This window comes from Spea bombifrons, chromosome 4 (assembly GCF_027358695.1).
Source record: "Spea bombifrons isolate aSpeBom1 chromosome 4, aSpeBom1.2.pri, whole genome shotgun sequence".
In the NCBI taxonomy this organism is placed as follows: Eukaryota; Metazoa; Chordata; class Amphibia; order Anura; family Pelobatidae; genus Spea; species Spea bombifrons.
This window is the reverse complement of record NC_071090.1, coordinates 39,912,061-39,928,747: the sequence shown is the minus strand read 5'-3', so window position 1 is coordinate 39,928,747 and position 16,687 is coordinate 39,912,061. Positions and strand designations below refer to the sequence as shown.

At 39.1% G+C, this 16,687-nt stretch overlaps 2 protein-coding genes across 6 annotated transcripts in view; one reads left to right on the top strand and one right to left on the bottom strand.

Annotated features, from left to right (window-relative positions):
* GLT8D2 (glycosyltransferase 8 domain containing 2) overlaps positions 1-14,342 on the top strand; it is a 19,671-nt gene extending 5,329 nt beyond the window's left edge. For 2 of the 3 annotated variants that reach the window (XM_053463558.1, XM_053463559.1), the window contains 9 exons: positions 129-170; positions 593-685; positions 1,238-1,406; positions 1,854-1,971; positions 2,574-2,658; positions 3,600-3,712; positions 4,464-4,630; positions 4,853-4,965; positions 6,322-6,976. In XM_053463558.1, the coding sequence (XP_053319533.1) occupies positions 152-170; positions 593-685; positions 1,238-1,406; positions 1,854-1,971; positions 2,574-2,658; positions 3,600-3,712; positions 4,464-4,630; positions 4,853-4,965; positions 6,322-6,488 (1,044 nt within the window). In that variant the 5' untranslated portion in view covers positions 129-151 and the 3' untranslated portion in view covers positions 6,489-6,976. Of the gene's footprint in view, positions 1-128; positions 171-592; positions 686-1,237; positions 1,407-1,853; positions 1,972-2,573; positions 2,659-3,599; positions 3,713-4,463; positions 4,631-4,852; positions 4,966-6,321; positions 6,977-14,202 lie in introns of those variants that run through there. The other variant, XM_053463560.1, reaches the window with a different exon arrangement.
* TDG (thymine DNA glycosylase) lies at positions 10,329-16,687 on the bottom strand. 3 transcript variants are annotated; one of them, XM_053463556.1, is made up of 10 exons: positions 16,609-16,687; positions 14,235-14,500; positions 12,888-13,117; positions 12,732-12,801; positions 12,351-12,486; positions 12,162-12,244; positions 11,977-12,071; positions 11,513-11,684; positions 11,209-11,337; positions 10,329-10,668 (listed from the first exon to the last, which is right to left on the bottom strand). In XM_053463556.1, the coding sequence occupies exons 2-10, from the start codon at positions 14,446-14,448 to the stop codon at positions 10,544-10,546; spliced, it is 1,254 nt and encodes a 417-aa protein (XP_053319531.1). In that variant the 5' UTR covers positions 14,449-14,500; positions 16,609-16,687; the 3' UTR covers positions 10,329-10,543. The 3 variants fall into 3 exon arrangements, with proteins under 3 accessions (XP_053319531.1, XP_053319529.1, XP_053319530.1); XM_053463554.1 differs by lacking the exon at positions 16,609-16,687 and adding an exon at positions 15,694-15,838; XM_053463555.1 differs by lacking the exon at positions 16,609-16,687 and adding an exon at positions 15,694-15,838 and having other exon boundaries at positions 11,215-11,337.

The window sequence follows — 16,687 nt, the reverse complement described above, 5'->3', positions numbered from 1 at the left end:
TGTTAACTCTCGCTTGGCAGGGAACGTAAAAGTTGAAAGGACATCTTTGTGCCCTGATGTTTAAAAAAGGGATTTTAAGAGTTGGCCTTTTATCCATAAGAAACATTGAAGTCTGTTTCTGTTTACAGGTAATAATATTGAAAACTACCTTATGGCTATTTTGAGGAAACGTAAGTACAGAGAAAACGTATAAAAAAGGTCTCTTTTACGATTTGTTTTTGCAGTAATTATTCTACTTTTCCTGTGCAGCTCTGTCTGGACTACATATTCTATACAGTATACTGATTACAACGTAATTTGGGTCAGTCTCTGAGCATTATTTCTCAGCTAGTTTGCACTGAGCTACAGGTTATCCCATAAAGGACAGTCTTCACAACTGCCTTATGGGGAATTCAACCCTGGATGTCAGGCTCCATCGAACAATGATGCAGTTTCACCTCTTAGTAAACCTACCATGTGTTTAAAACATGTGCAATACAGCAGGTTACTTCATTCCCTGTGGGTTGATATGCCATTTTAAAGTATACTGCAGACGTTCCAGCATCCAGCTTCCATTTGTAAGTAATATTCTTTTTTTATTCTTTCATTACAGTGAACCATATTCTACTGTTTTTGCTTGTCCTGACCTTTTGTGTGATATGGTATAGTAATTTCTACAAGGCACCCACACCCAAAGAAGATGAAGGTAAGAAAAAGACTAAAAGTTAAAATGGTTTTAACAGCTAAAAGATTTGCTGTCTTCGGGAGGTTTCATGGCAAATTAAGGAGGATTTGCTTGTGGCACGTTTCCTGTGCTTTTGGTAGAGGCACATGTGATACCTGAGTTGGGGAATATAAATGTGAAAATGTAAAATGGAACAAATAATAATAATAATACAAGAGATAGATAGCTTTCAGTATAACCCCAATTGTCCTGTTCTCTGCAATTTTCGGCACTCTCCCGCCGAGCTACTTGGCCACCACATGACCTTGTGAAGCTGATGTGGCTCTTCTGATAAGGTAGGTGAGCAGTGATAGCTTTGTCCATCTCTACTTCCAACCATAACTCCAGCAATAGGGGTCCTGGTTTGGACACCTAAAATGTTGGGGGTATGGCTTACAGTGCTAATTCCAGCTGACTGGGACACCCAGTGACCTTTAGGGGAAGCATAGCATCATAAATTATTATCAGACTCTTACAACACTTTTACATATAATGCATATTTTAAACACACAACATGTCATGTGCTCCCCCTAGACATGGATCCAGTTGATGAAATGGATGAAGATGTCATTCCTGTTGTCATCTGTGCCCCCTCAGGAAGAATGGGAGGTACTATGGCTGCAATCAACAGCATCTATAGGCACACCAATGCCAATGTTCTGTTTTATATAGTTGGACTGAGGAACACTTTAAATCATATAAGGTGATTAATCTTTTCCACAATGTGTACTAAATATCTCCTGTTTCCCATCAGAAGATGTTTTCTAAATGCTAGTTTATTAGGCACAAACCACACATAATTCTTTGTAGCATTCAACTGTCTTTCACTAACATATTTGACATTTAGATGCAACCCTGCATGGTGGGTAGATATACACATTTTCAAATTTTAGGATTAAGAAAAGGAAGTGTATTATCATTATTTATTGTTTTATATAGCGCCATCAAATTCCGTAGCGCTGTACAATGGGTAGACAGGACATAACAAGTAGCATGTAACATAACAAATTGACTTACAGAGACAACAGGTGAGGAGAGCCCTGCTCAAATGAGCTTACAATCTAGAGGGCAAATAATGACCTTACAGCCATACGTGGCACTGCAATATATGTGTCCGTATTGCATAAGTAAGATTTTGCTTCAATTTTAGAAAATGGATTGAAGGCACTCAGCTGGCAGACATAAATTTTAAGATTGTGGAATTTAATCCAATGGTACTTAAAGGGAAAATTCATCCTGGTGTAGCCTTTCCTGAGCTTCTGCAACCAGTAAGTAACAATTGCACAAAGTAAATCTGCTTTGTGACATATACATCAAGTCGTTTTTCCATAAGCTATCATTCATGAGAAATGTATGATCTTATCATAAAAATCAGGTTATTTTCCATAACTTTAATTGTATGCTAAAAAAAAAAGAATTGACCCATTTGAATCCTACTCATGCAATTACAAGAGGAAAGCATAGCTAGTCCAACTCAGGCTGATACTCGCCTCAATGAGCCAGAGTCATGCTTGCCCACAAAGAAAAAGGGACAAGTGCCCTGGTCCACCAATTCTCAATTTGCTCTCTGTCCTTTTAGTGAAATGGTGTAAAAAAATACCAGAATTTGAAATGTGTCTAATATCTCATGGTTTACTTTGAGCAGGCTACAATCTAATTTATAGTTGTGGTTCTATGGAAAGACTCACCACTGCCCTAGTAGCAGTGAATTTGGACAATTCAGTAGACCAGCAGTTGATTGGAGTTGATAATTACATTCTCAGTAAGCCTGACTTACTATATATATACTAGTAAGTTATAAATAAAAATTTATGAGCATGCAATACAGTCATTCTGTATGTTACCTTATTTGTGTCTTTCTTTTTTTAAGCTAAACTTTGTTCGTTTTTACCTTCCACTGCTTACTATGGAACATGAAAAAGTAATTTATTTGGACGACGACATTATTGTTTTAGGTAGGTTTTTACTTCTACTTTATTTTTAGCCCCAGTGGGCCACTGACCAATAGCTCCCCATCTTCTTTTGTGTGAGTATAAAAACAGCTGGTGGCTGCATGTGTGTCATTTAGTCATCCTCAGTTCGGCCCTGGCAATTATAAAAGAATCTAATAACGTTCAAGCGATGCTAAATTGTAAACTGAATCAGCTATGCAGTAAACTCTTCCATCCTGAGATTCAGTGAAAAAGTGCTGAAAAAATGACCTATTATATTACATTTATTTATCATGCAGGATTCCATAGAGCTATTAAAATAGGGGACAACTAAAATTAACAATAACATGACATATATATATATATATATATATATATATATATATATATATATATATATAAATATATATGTACACACACACTACCGGTAATGAAGGAGAAGAGGGCCATTCTCTAGGACTCTATTAGGAGTCCTATATAAAAGTATCACTTCAAGTGATTAAATTCAGCCTTTTGCCTACACCAAATCTAGCTTCATAAGTGTTGCCTGTGAGAGAGGGTGAGGGATAGAATATGAAATGCCTCTTTATGAAATACAAAATTTCCTTGGATTAAAGAAAGTGAACTAGGTGCCAGGGGAAGCCGAATGACCATTGAATGCCAGAAAGTCTTTATATTTCCCTACATAAATCACTCTTCATATGTTTCTACACAGTTTCTTAACAAAGTAATTACATAAATGTATTAAGGTACTTTTCAAAAGTGATCGAATCTATTGTTGCATGTAAACTTTCTTCGTAAAAAAAATCTGCAGAATATACTCAGCCTAAGCTTATTGTTCCCTTTACCTCCAGTGGCAAACACCCGCATTTATTGATATTTCTATCACCCATCTTCATGAAGTTTCAATGCTACATTTCAGCTCTTTTTTGAATTAACTTTTTGCACTATTGATTGTCTCTCAGGTGATATTCAGGAATTATATGACACAAAGATATCAAAGGGACACGTTGCTGCTTTTTCTGAAGACTGTGATTTGCCATCAATACAAGAAGTAGTCAATAAAGTAGGAATACAGGTGAGAATCTTAAGATGTAAGAACCGTTTATTTCTGTGTTGGAAGGAAAATTAGACTGTAACAAAACCCTTTCAGCTGAGGGTTGTAAATGTCACTTTTTGAGACATGAAAAACACCCAAAACAAAATCTTAAAAATAAAACTTAGGTACCAAATTGTCTCTGGCTATACTTTGCTTGTCCAGACTGACCATCCTAAACACCCAATACCTTCAACCACCCTGACAGACCCGACCAAGCCAGGCTCTGGAAAACTTCCCCAGACAAAAAACTCAGGTCCAGGCACCCTTGGGTCAGGGATCTTCAGGGCCTCACTTGGAGCACAGGGGGACTTCTCAGCCTCCCCATCCACAGTCTCCCTGATTGTGAGGCTTCAGAGGTTTTAAATGTCCAGCACCTGATACATTAGAATCTCAGACTAGATCCTGCAACCATCCAGTCTCTTGCAGAATCTGGCAGGGGCTTTTCACTGTGAGGTGGGATGGAGCATTGGCCCACCTAGCTCTCCAAATGCCCCACCCCAGGGACCCATACACAAGATTTGCACATGATTTCCACTAAAACAAAACATCTGCCTGGGACATTAAGGTGTCACAAGACAGCGTTACTTTTTTTTTAACCATTGCTATATATGATGTGAGATCATAGATTGTTTGGTACATGGTTACTTCAAATAAAGTTTTTTTTTAATTTACATTTGCCTTTTAACATGTAGCTGCTCAAAATGGCACATGATGCATTCTTCTTTTGTAGAACACCTACATGGGTTTTCTCGACTACCGAAAGAAAACCATTCAAAAACTTGGAATCAGCCCAAGTACTTGTTCCTTTAACCCGGGAGTCTTTGTAGCTAATATGACTGAGTGGAGACAACAGCACATTACCAAGAAATTGGAAAAATGGATGAAGAAAAATGTTGAGTATGTATGATTTCATGGATAGTAAATATGTAACTCATATCCTACCCAGTAAATTATAGGACTCACATGATGGCAATATTAATAAATAAGGATAGTTATATCACTCAATTAAGTATACTCAATAACTGTTAATAAGCAATTGGCCAAGTAGAAGATGAGTTGAGAATGAACATGCTCTGTATAATTCATTGAAATATATGTGATGTCTTGTCTTTTCTGCAGGGAGAATCTGTACAGCAGCACCGTTGGGGGTGGTGTGGCCACCCCTCCCATGCTTATAGTGTTTCATGAAAAATACTCCCCAATCACACCTTACTGGCACATTCGACATCTTGGTGAGTATGACCTAAATCTAACCTATTTGCTCGACTATAAGACAACCCCCCAATATTTGAATATTAATTTAGGAAAAAAGAAAAAGCCTGAATATAAGACTACCCTATAGGAAAAAAGTTTTACTAGTAAATATTAATTCACATGTAAACAATTTTTTCATATTTAATAAAAACTATGATTGATATTTTTGTCCCCCGCAACTAAAATACACAAACACACATACTAATATGCAAACTCGTTCTAGCACCCACGCATGCTTACATCGTACACTTACACATACACAGACATACTAACACCACACACACACACTATACTGCCATACAGTGACACACACACTCATGCTAACACTGTACACTTACAAATGCTCTCTGACGCCACGCAGTAACACACACTCTAAAACCATATACTTACATATACATACACACTGCCACATGTCTGCTGTCCTACTACTGACCCTGTTGGGTATTCGGTCATAGAAAAGGAGAGCTGGAGGGGGAAATCAGAGCACAGGGGAGCTGGAGAGTGCAGGTCAGAGTAGAGGGGCCAGGAAGGATCTGGGAGGAGCAGAGAGGAACTATAGGGGCAAGAGGTGGTGCTTCAGAGCAGAGGTGGCGGGAAGGGGCAGGCCAGAGCAGATGAAGGAGGAGATGGGTCACAGAAGAGGGTGCTGAAAAGGAGCAGGGGGGAGGGGGTGGGCCAAAGCAGAGGGGGCAGGTTAGAGCAGAAGGAAGCTGGAGGGACTGAGGAGAGGCTTCAGGGAGCAGTGGGCAGCAGACAGACCGGTAGGGCAACAAAGGACACTTGTGAGAATTAAAACGCTGGGTAGGACAGCGACTAACCCGAGTACAGCATGTGCACTCTGACTGGACCTTACTTTAAGCCCCGCCCAGTGTGACTGACAAGTTTTTTATATATTAGCTATTTCATCTTTAATGTATAAATCATATTGGTATTTAAGGAAGACTTGGAGATTTGAATGATTGAAGGTTAGACTTGATGTCAGGAGAAACCCATTGGGGTTGATCTTTCATAATGCATCAATAAATCTGTGAGATTTCTTTAGTCATTTGTGAACAATGCTTTATGTAGGGGCAACTCAGCTCTTCTAGCAGTAAGGGGGTTGGCCCACCATAATATATATCGTATATATCGATATATTCTACTGAATAAACACCTATGTGTGTTTATTGGGATGAAATGTGTAAACCTCATGAAAAATAAATTTGGGTTGCTTTTCAAGGAAACCTATGTTATGAGCTGGTTCACTACTATTATAAACACTGGTTGGGCACAGCGGTTTGCTATGTTATGCATCAGAAATTGTAATCATTTGATGCTGAAATTTAATTTCAAAGGATGGAGCCCGGATGAGCAGCTTTTGGAAAGCGTTCTTCAGGATGCAAAGCTTCTTCACTGGAACGGAAGATATAAACCTTGGCAGGCCACAAGTGCACACAAGAAGCTGTGGGAGAAATGGTATATTCCGGACCCCACTGGCAGATTCCAGCTACACAATCGCTAACACCGCTCCAAAGTATGTAATTACGTTCTTGAATTAGAGCTGCCAACCAGGGGGCCAGTACAGCTTTATGGGCCCCCCACACTACCTTATCCTTCCATATCCCTACCTTAACTGCCCATGGCAAATAAGTAAACAGATGTAACATGCAAACATACTTTGATAACACAGCAGAATTACGTTTTACATGGAGTACTGTTTGTGATTCATAAAGGTGCCACAAGTGTATAGTTTGTAAGAACTGAATTTCTTTATGCATATCTCTATTGCAGATATGATAGTGCCACTTTACCAACACATTATGACATGATTATGCACCTTGTGCTTCCACAGATATGTACGTTCTTATTCACCTACCTTTGTAAATCACTCCAAATGTGTTTAAAGTACACCCAGGATTGCAATCATCTATCTCATAAGTGGTTCTCTTCTTATCTTTTGCTGGTGCTTTCAATGATTATCACTTCAAAAAGTAAATGAGAGTGACTGCATTGTGACAATTGGTCGTTCTTAGATGTCCTTTTTTGAGGTGCCATGCCTCGCTTGTTAAAACAGAAATGATACATTGATTTGATCAGCCATAACATTTTGACCGCCGACAGGTGACCTGAATAACACTGATATTCTTGTTATCATGGCACCGGTCACTGGATGGGATATATTGAGCAGCGAGTGAACATTTTGCGCTCAAAGTTGATGTGTTAGAAGCAGGAAAAATGTGCAAGCGTAAGGATTTGAGAGACTTTAACAAGGAGCAAATTGTGATGGCTAGACGATCGGGGGCTCTTGCGGGATGTTCCGGGTCAGCACCTATCGAATGTCGTCCAAGGAAGGGAAAAAGCAGTAAACCGGCAACAGGGTAATTGGCTGTCAAGGCTTATCGATGCATATGTCGACAAAGGCTGGCTCGTGTGGTCAAATCCAAAAGACAAGCTACTGTAGCTCAAATTGCTGAGAAAGTTAATGCTGGTTCTGGTAGAAAGGTGTCAGAACACACAGTGCATCAGTTTGTTGCATAGCCGCAGTCAGGGTGCCCATGCTGACCCCTGTCCACTGCCGAAAGCCCCTGCAATGGACGTGAGCATAAGAACTTGACCACAGAGCAATGGAAGAAGGTGGCCTGGTCTGATGAATCACATTTTCTTTTACATCACGTGGGTGGCTGGGTGCAGGTGCATCACTTACCTGGAGAACACATGCAACCAGGATGCACCCATGGATGCCCCACCTTGCAACTAACAGGACTTAAGGGATCTGCTGCTTGGTGCCAGATACCACAGCACACCTTCAGACGTCTCAACGGGTCAGGGCTGTTTTGGCTCAAAAGGAGGACCTATAAAATATTAGGCAGGTGGTCATAGTGTTGTGGCTGATCACTATATATAGATATATATATCACTACAGACATTGGATTAATTTACTAAGGGGGCAACAGCATTTCACATTTTTGTGCATTGTTACCATTATATCAGATTGTCTTAACAACTGCTCGAGTGCCAGCTACATAATAGATCTTGGATCTCATGCACAGCAGCACTCTAACCAATTTTTTTTTCTGTAGCATAGTGGGGCTGCTAATACAAACTCTTTTCTATCCAATTTATTGCTGGTGCTTTGTTAAATGATACTGTTTAAAGTGTGCACTGTACTATATAGACTGCCATGCTCATTACAGCGTCCCCAGTAAGTATAAAAAAGGTATTAAAGCAGGTCTGTCACGTTTACAATTCCATACACTAAAATATAACGGCATTTAAACATTAAGAAATATAACTTAAACGAGGAGAGCCTGAGAACAGAAAGTTCTCTCTTTCTGGTCATTAGATTTGCTGTAAAGAGGGGGCAAAAAGAATGAGAACTAAAAAAAAATGAATTAGGTTAAGATAGTCTAGCCTTGATGTAACTAAATACAGTATGTCAGTTTAAAAAAAAACAACAAAAAAACAGATTTATAGTATTTCAGTTAGGCTAAAAGATGTAAATCTTTCCTCCTTCAACCTAGACTTGTGTTACACAGCTGATGTATTAAACTCTTGTTGTATACTCCTTATTCCAAACACACAGTCTTTGCTAAGCAAGTCTAAGATTATTTTTTTTTTTTTTTTTTTAAATCAAAACTAGTGACACAATTTAAACAATACAATGTTTTATTCACCTTTTACATATGTTGGTCAACGGGCTCCATTTAAAGCCATATTGCAAATAGTTAAAACAAAGTGTTTTTCAAAATACAAATATACAGAGGAATCTGGAGGTACTTTCTAAGTAAATGGTGGAAACATCCATGATAAACAACATATATGCTACAGTACTTGTGTTAAACGCTCACATCATTTCCAATTAACCCCATCAGGAAGCAGTCAGGCAGTGCTTCAGAATAACCTGTTGAGCTCTTATTGAGACTAGAATATGACTGACATGTAGAAATCGGAGAAAATACCTAAATGTGAATATTATTGCAAACATAGGCTTTTGATAGCTACAGGCAGAAGTTTTCATGTGTAAACACTTTATTCCCTAGTAAAATTCAAGACTGGAAACCATAATGTATCTTGTCATATCACACCAGACAATTACAGAAATATAATTGAAAATAAAGGATTCACCTACAGTTAATCTCTCCATGTTAAAGTCATTGGCCAACAGATTATACAGACATTGCCGTTTTAAATATACAAAGAAACATGTTTGCCATAAAGTGTGGTTCTATTTACATTAAGTAAGGGCTGTTTAAGCGTGAAACAAGTACACCATGATTTAGTCAACGAACAGTTGTACAAAAACTCTTGGGCTTCACTACTTTAGTATAGGAAAATACCCTTGTAGGGAAACTGTCATAGTCTAGATTGTAACACCAAAAGCCATCTATTGTGTGTGTGTGTGTGTTACCTTTTTCTATTGGAATCAGTGTATAAATCCTATACCACATAGATGTTTTACCACTTGCACCTCTACCACTAGACCTAGTACCTGAGTGCAGAGCAGCAGTTTAAAACATAACAGAGAAAAAAACCACTTGAAATAAAAAAGATAAGTAATATTTTCTGAAGGGATTGTAACTGGGATTAAGGATAGTGTTGAATGTGACAGTTCTTCATGCTATACAGTCAATACAGAAAATATTTCATGTCCCAGTTTCCACCGGGCTTCTATTTACACGATTAATGTGTTCAAAGACAATAGACACTGAAGTGAATTGCTAAAAATGGCATATGTTTAGTAGTACAGCAACAAAACAGAAAGACAAGTTATTTCATAGAGCAACAGTGACATTTTCATGCCTGGGAAAGGTAATGGGGCTCTGAACTACCACTCCCATAATCCTTTGCACAAAAACAAAAAAAATCTTACATACACACTGCAGTCATCCATCACACAGTGCAATGATATAACATAAAAACACACAGCCAGAAATAAATAAAAGCCGACACCGGATAGACATAAATACAAGTATTTGTTTTAAATTACACAGACACGCACTGTAAGTAGGTCCTGTTTATAAAACAACTCAAGTATTCCAGATGTAACAAAGTATGCATTGTACTAAAGCAGCTTATTCCCTCCCATGCAGAATTCATTACGCATGTCAGGGAACTGCCAGTGGCTGAATTGGCTTTGCTAACCCCCCAAAAAATGTAAAATAAAATTACAAAAATTCTAAACAACGTATGCCAATTGTACGTTCCCATGTGATGAAAATGCCACACTTTAATCAATATTGTGAACATGAATGTTTGAGTGGAATCACGGGTAACAATTTCCCAAAATGAATGGGGCATGCAGTTTGAACAGCTGCATCATACAGCTAATTATATATATAAAAAAAAAAAAAAACCCAATAAAAACAAAAGCAAAGACAACTTTTTTTTTTCTAAAAAGTTTAAATATTTCATTAAAACTACCTAATGTAAGGTAATCTAGCACTACAATAAAATGCACTATAATAAAAAGAGGTAAAATGCTAAATAAAAAAGCGTCAGTTGTGTAACTGAGGTACGGTTCCTTGTGACTGCAATAAAACTGCAGTCTGATTGCATAGCTGGGAATGGAGAGCAGTCTCAGGCACGTCCTTCTTCCGGCTGTTGGTCGTCACTGTGGTTGTAAGTAGACATCTGCTCAACAAACGGTGGAGACATCCACTGTCCATTTTGAGTTTGGTCACCGAACTCTGGATTACAGGGTGCTAAAACAAAAACGAACAAATCAGCAAGCCATCCACAGACCATTGTATTTCAATGATTTCAATTTAGCCAGTGTGAGCATTTCACTCACATTTTACACTACTTCCCACATTCCCTAATGAAGAATACTTTGTGTGATTTACCACTAAATCACTTAAATAGCTAAAAAATAAGCATTTACGGTTTCAAAACAGATAGTTTTCCCAACTGGATTAATGTACGTGGAACGCACATGTAGGCGCCATGGTGACCTCCACGTCTACAGATACCTGTTCTTCCCTCAGATATGTATGTATGTATGTATGCATATAGTAAAACATCCACAGACACAGTGGCTACTAATTAACATGTCGCCTAACACTTTTTGAGGAAGTCCTACACACATTAATGTACTTCCTCATACATTTTTCATTGGTGGGGCACAGGGAATTAAGCTGACCTTTTAGTTATGCAGGACTGAGGCTTAAAATGATTTGGTTGAAGTACTTTGGCAGTACTAGACATGCTGCAAGGTTATACCGAAATGAAAAGAATCCACTAACCAGCACCTTCCGATGACATGTTGCATGATCCACTTTCAGCAGAAGTCTGCCCATTTACATCAGCTCCAGCTGCGGCATCGTAACCAGGATCGTACTTTTCTTCCTTAACCGCCTGCTTCTTTGCATCGACTGAAAAACAGAGTGAAGTGCACAAATCAAAAGTGGTGGCGAAATCCTGTTAATACTAGCTAATGTCAAGTTATTAGAACGAGGGCCAAACACAGCTTATTCAGGGAATACCCGTCACAGAAAACGTTTCTGAACGGTATGCAGAGACAATAAATGTGGTAACAAGAAATCTTACTTTGTGCTAACTGCAAGTCGAACGTGTACTGTACTTCCTGCACTTCCCTGGTGCTTTCTATGCCCTTCAGATGGTCTCGTAAATCCTTTAGCTTGATATAATGATGGACTTTGTCCTGAGCTCTGGGAAACTGTGCACATCGGGCGCTGGATGAAGGCATGACGTAGCACAACTAATTAAGAGGAGGCAGGACAAAAAGAAAAGAGAAAAAGGAAGACAATGGTAAATCGACAAAACATCGGGTTCAAGGGTGTAACAAAGCAGCTCTAATTTTTTTGGGTTGCGGCACAATGGCCTACATAGACTTGCTAGTCTTCATGTCACTTTTTTTTAATCTTTATTCTCCAGAATATTCGTGCTTAAAAGCGAACAGCCTGGTTGTATACTTTTTAGCCCCCCTGTTCAAGAATCTTTTATTAACGTGTCAGCTTCAATACCTACTAAAAACAAGCAATTCAACTTACTGTGTCTGCTTCTGGGATCCTGTGTGGCTGGATTCCAAATTCAAACTTTTTAATCTTCACTCCAAACACTTCTTTACTAAAAATTTCATAGATACCTGCAAAGTAGTACAAAATAATACTTTATTCACACCACGCCATTTTAGCCCTTGAAACTATCAACACCAGGAGACTGAGAGGCTGCTTACATTTGCCATTAAAAGCTGCAATGCGAGGCTTGTATTTTTGCAGCTTCTGTAGAAGGATTCTACCTCCTTCCCGGAATTCTTTGCTGGAGGAAGACAATATGGAACATCAACAGCAGAGCAAGGCAAATATCTACATCAGCGAGAGAAACAGGCATACAAAAATCCTGTAACAGAACAAAGCTTCAGCACCTTGACAGGTCTTTACTGCCTGGAGTAGTCCTCTCCACCATGTTGGTAAAGCCTATCCCATATTTCTCTGGTAGGTCATGGTCATCCAAGTGGTTGAGCTGTTTATCACTCAATCCTGATAGGAAGAGGCACTTCCCTGAATACGCAAAGACAAAAAAAAGTAAAGCCATTTTAAAATATATGTTGTATCGCAAAATAAAGTGTCCTACTGCTTATGCAATCCACAAACTCATAGTCCCCACCATACTAAGATGTGTGCCAAGTTATTTTAGGTTAATAGGCCAACTAAATGGAAAAGAATTACTCCTCCCATATGACATACACTTTTTTTCCCATCAAAAAAGGTCATTTTAAAGCACTGCTTGTGTCAACAGAACTTACAAAAGTGATTTCCTGGTCCTGGGTAATGATGGCCTTTATACGCCGCCATAAGTCCTGGGTTGATTCCAATCTGTAAGTTTAAAAATATTTTGAATTTGCTGACACAAACTGAAGCTGTGGCACCAAAATGCCCTTTTTGGGAAGCTGTATACTTACAATTACTATGTCCAGATTGAAAGTCAGAATGTCCGGCAAGGTCTTGGTCATGAGCTCCGCCTCGGATACTCCATTAAATCGATCAACTTTTCTTTTCACCTTAAAGGTATCGGTGATCTTTTCTTGCTTTCCCGTTGATTTGGCTTTTGCGCTCTTGGCAGACGGTTTCTTTGGCTTTGGCTCTGCAGGAGTAGCTGCTTTTCCTCTCTTCCTCTTGCCCTTGGTAGGTTCTACAGGAGAGGGCAGAATATGTCATTTCTCTCAAAGTCTAATTTAGTTGCATCTGAACATCGCTTATTTTTATAGATGATGGGTATATGGACGTCATACCAAAAGGGACGTTGAGAGTATTTCAAATGTATAAAAATAAGCACTTTGCGACTGGTTATAGTTACTCCACAAGCGCTCTATTTTATAGAACACATTATAATATATTCACCCAATATTTGGGAGTGGATTTTTTTTTGTATGTATGTATGTATGTATTGAGATGGAGGGAGAATAGTTCAGGGCAAGAAATTAGCAATGACACTTTTTCATCTAATCCCTGCATCCATGAGGACATTTGAAGAGCCAGTAGATTTTAATAAACTAATGTAAAAGTGATATTATTTAGCCGACAGTTACTTATTAATACAAGACCATCAAATTACCTGAAGAAAAACAAAACAAAAAATGGTGCGTCCATGATCAATAATAATAATAAAAAAAAAAACAAAACAAAAAAAAAAGCCAATAAATCAAACATGGAACAATGCACTGGGAGCTGGCTCCTTTGACCCACTGCAAGCACAAAAGATGACTATTATTGATTGTTTTATATAGTGCCATCATATTCCATAGCGCTGTACGACTGGTAGACAGGATATAAGTAGTATATTACAATCTAACTTACAGAAACAGGTGATGAGGACCCTGCTCAAGCAAGCCCACAATCTAGAGACTTCACCTACCTGGCATTCTTCCTTTTCATATGAGGGGAAAAAAACAAATATAACACTGAAAAACACTTAAATAATATGCCTACAAAATAAAATTCAACCCTCAATGATCATTCCATGTTACGCTGGTAATATGTTGAGATAGCTGAGAACTGAATTAGTTTGATGGGATGTAAACGGAGTGACGTGCTCTCTAAACCAAAATCATCATTACAAGATTGTAATTGTTCCCAGATTTGATCATTTCACTTTTATTCTTAGTTATTATAGACATTGGATAACCACCATACTGAAATCATAGATCAACCCAATAGCTATTAGATGATTCTTTCCGTTATTCTATAACATTAAATCCATGTTTTTATTTTTAACAGATGCATATATCCCAAGCATACTCTGAAATTACCTTGCATGGCATCCTGAGCAGCGTCTGGGGCCTCGGTTGGCATCTGCATGTGAACCGGCTCTTGTGGCGGCACTCCGTTCAGACTGTGGAACATCTGGGGCTCATTTGCAGGCATCCCCGAGAAGGCCTGGAGCTCATGGGCCGGGACCCCCGTTAGAGTATGCAGAGTCCTTTGCTCATTCCCCAGATCCATGTTCGGAGGCCCGTTCATCATTTGATGAAAGGGATAAGCGTAAAACGCCTGGGCCTGCTGAAGGTTATAATAGCTGTAAAGAAGAAGAATAAAATTATATACAATGTAACACCAGAAAAAAAACAAACGGCTATACCTTTATATTTATATTTTTAGAAGTATTTTCTTTAAGCCACATCGGGTTGGTTAGTGTAATAAAAAAAAAAAAAAAAAAAAAAAAACACCTGGCATCTTAAAAATAACTGCAAGGAACAGAATTATTAAACTAGAATTCTCAGGTGGCCACAATTTATCGTGTGTGTTTTTGAACAGTCTGCACAAATTTAAGCATTTGCTTCATTAAAAGAACCTCATTTGAGATGAAAATCCCAGTCAATATCATTATACGTTAGCAAGGGCGAACCCAAGTGAGCAAGATGGTCTTAGTGAACCCTGCACAATGCATAGGTAATGTGCTTTCCCCACTGATTTAGTGGAGTATTATACATTATTCTTGAAGGAGAAGAGACTGGGGTTTGCCCTCCATAAGGCATCAAAACTAGAACAGGAAAGGGCGTGAATGTTTAAATGATACCTCATGTCTGCTTTATACATATTGTATGGCGTCTGTATCGTGGCATTGTGGGGTTTTTATAGGTCACACGTGGGGATACAGCCTTTCAAAATATACATAATACTAACATGCGCTCCATTACAATGTATTTGCAGTTAACTGGTGTAGTGACATTCTCATTGAATGGAGGGAGTTTTCCTCTAGGGACAGACTAAATCATGCTGAAATAATATATATATTTATTAACAAGTTTCAAAATAAGACCCCACAACTAAATCACTGGAAGCAGACCAATATAGATGCTTCCATTATCATTAATTATTATTAAGGTACATAAAGCTTAAGCAGGCCCTTAATTAGCAATTATAATGAAAAGCCTCTTTTCGTGGTTACCATTAGCCCTTATTTGCATCAGACACAAAGCAGGGACAGTATACATAATAAAAGATGCATTTCCACCGCGACAAACAGCCATTAATAACGCGGAACTGCAGGGATGCCTGTGTGGGAGCTCGGGTTTTATTTATAGCCACTCATGGCAACCGGCAGGAAATGTGTATTTCAAGTCCACTCTTCCCTCCATTCTACACAATGGCCGGAGTTGCCCTCCATTCTGCGCATGCGTTCTGACCCCTTGCGCAAAGCTTGGGCCTTTCCCTTTAAACACAAAGAACACTAGCAAGCGGGCCCTCGGGAAACAACTACGGCCTCACCTTCCGGGGTCCTGCGCCTCCATTTCCAATCAGGTAATCAGCGGAGAGTCTAGACCCACCGAGCTCGCAAACCGTAATAACACTGAAGCCCCGGGACCGATCAGCTCTCCAGCCAGCAATCGAACAGCAGAAGCACACACGTCACCAGTCCCATCGACCAATCACACGAGGGTTCGCAGAGCACGTGACTGCATGCCGGCGACACCATTTAACTGTTTTGGTGCCAGTGGGGACTATACCACTAGCGTGGGGGTTTTGAGGGGACATACGTGGGCGGAAGAGAGTGGTAGTAGTGTAACTTGTTAGTAAAGTCTTTCTGGGTTTGGGGACCGGCTGAATAACGTGTCTACCCGTAACATAAATGTTCTTACAATGGAATACAAAGGCATTGTTCCAGGATGAGAGATATATATATATATATATACACACAATGGACTTACAAAAAGCAAACGTGAGGAGGATCCCACTGATCATTGGTAATGGCAGCATGTTACTGATTATGGAAAACACACAGCCTACCGACAGCCAGTCACTGAACTGAGCAAACATTACATACTGCAACACAACGCAGAACACAAACATCAACAGCTTAACATCCGTACGCTGTCAAAAACCAGCAGCACACCTGAAAGCAAAAGCCATGCAAAATTCAGAGAAGTGACAGAAATCACATCATACAATAAAAAACCAATATGTAACAGTTCCAGGGGTACAGAAATAGGAGCTTTGAAGCAGGAATAACACCCAAGAATGAGTCATTAAATGACTAATATGCAACTATCCAAAAAGCACTGTATAATTCAAACATTAGAACATTTAATAAAATGAACACCGCTTTTACAAAGTTGACATAGATCTTCCTAGATAAAATCCGCTAAATGACATTTGAAACCAGACTATCCATGCAATCCTTACTTTAACACTCCAGCAGGACGCTACTTATGTCAGCCGCTCTGTTGTGTAGAAGAGAGAAGGCTTCTGCCTGTACTTGTCG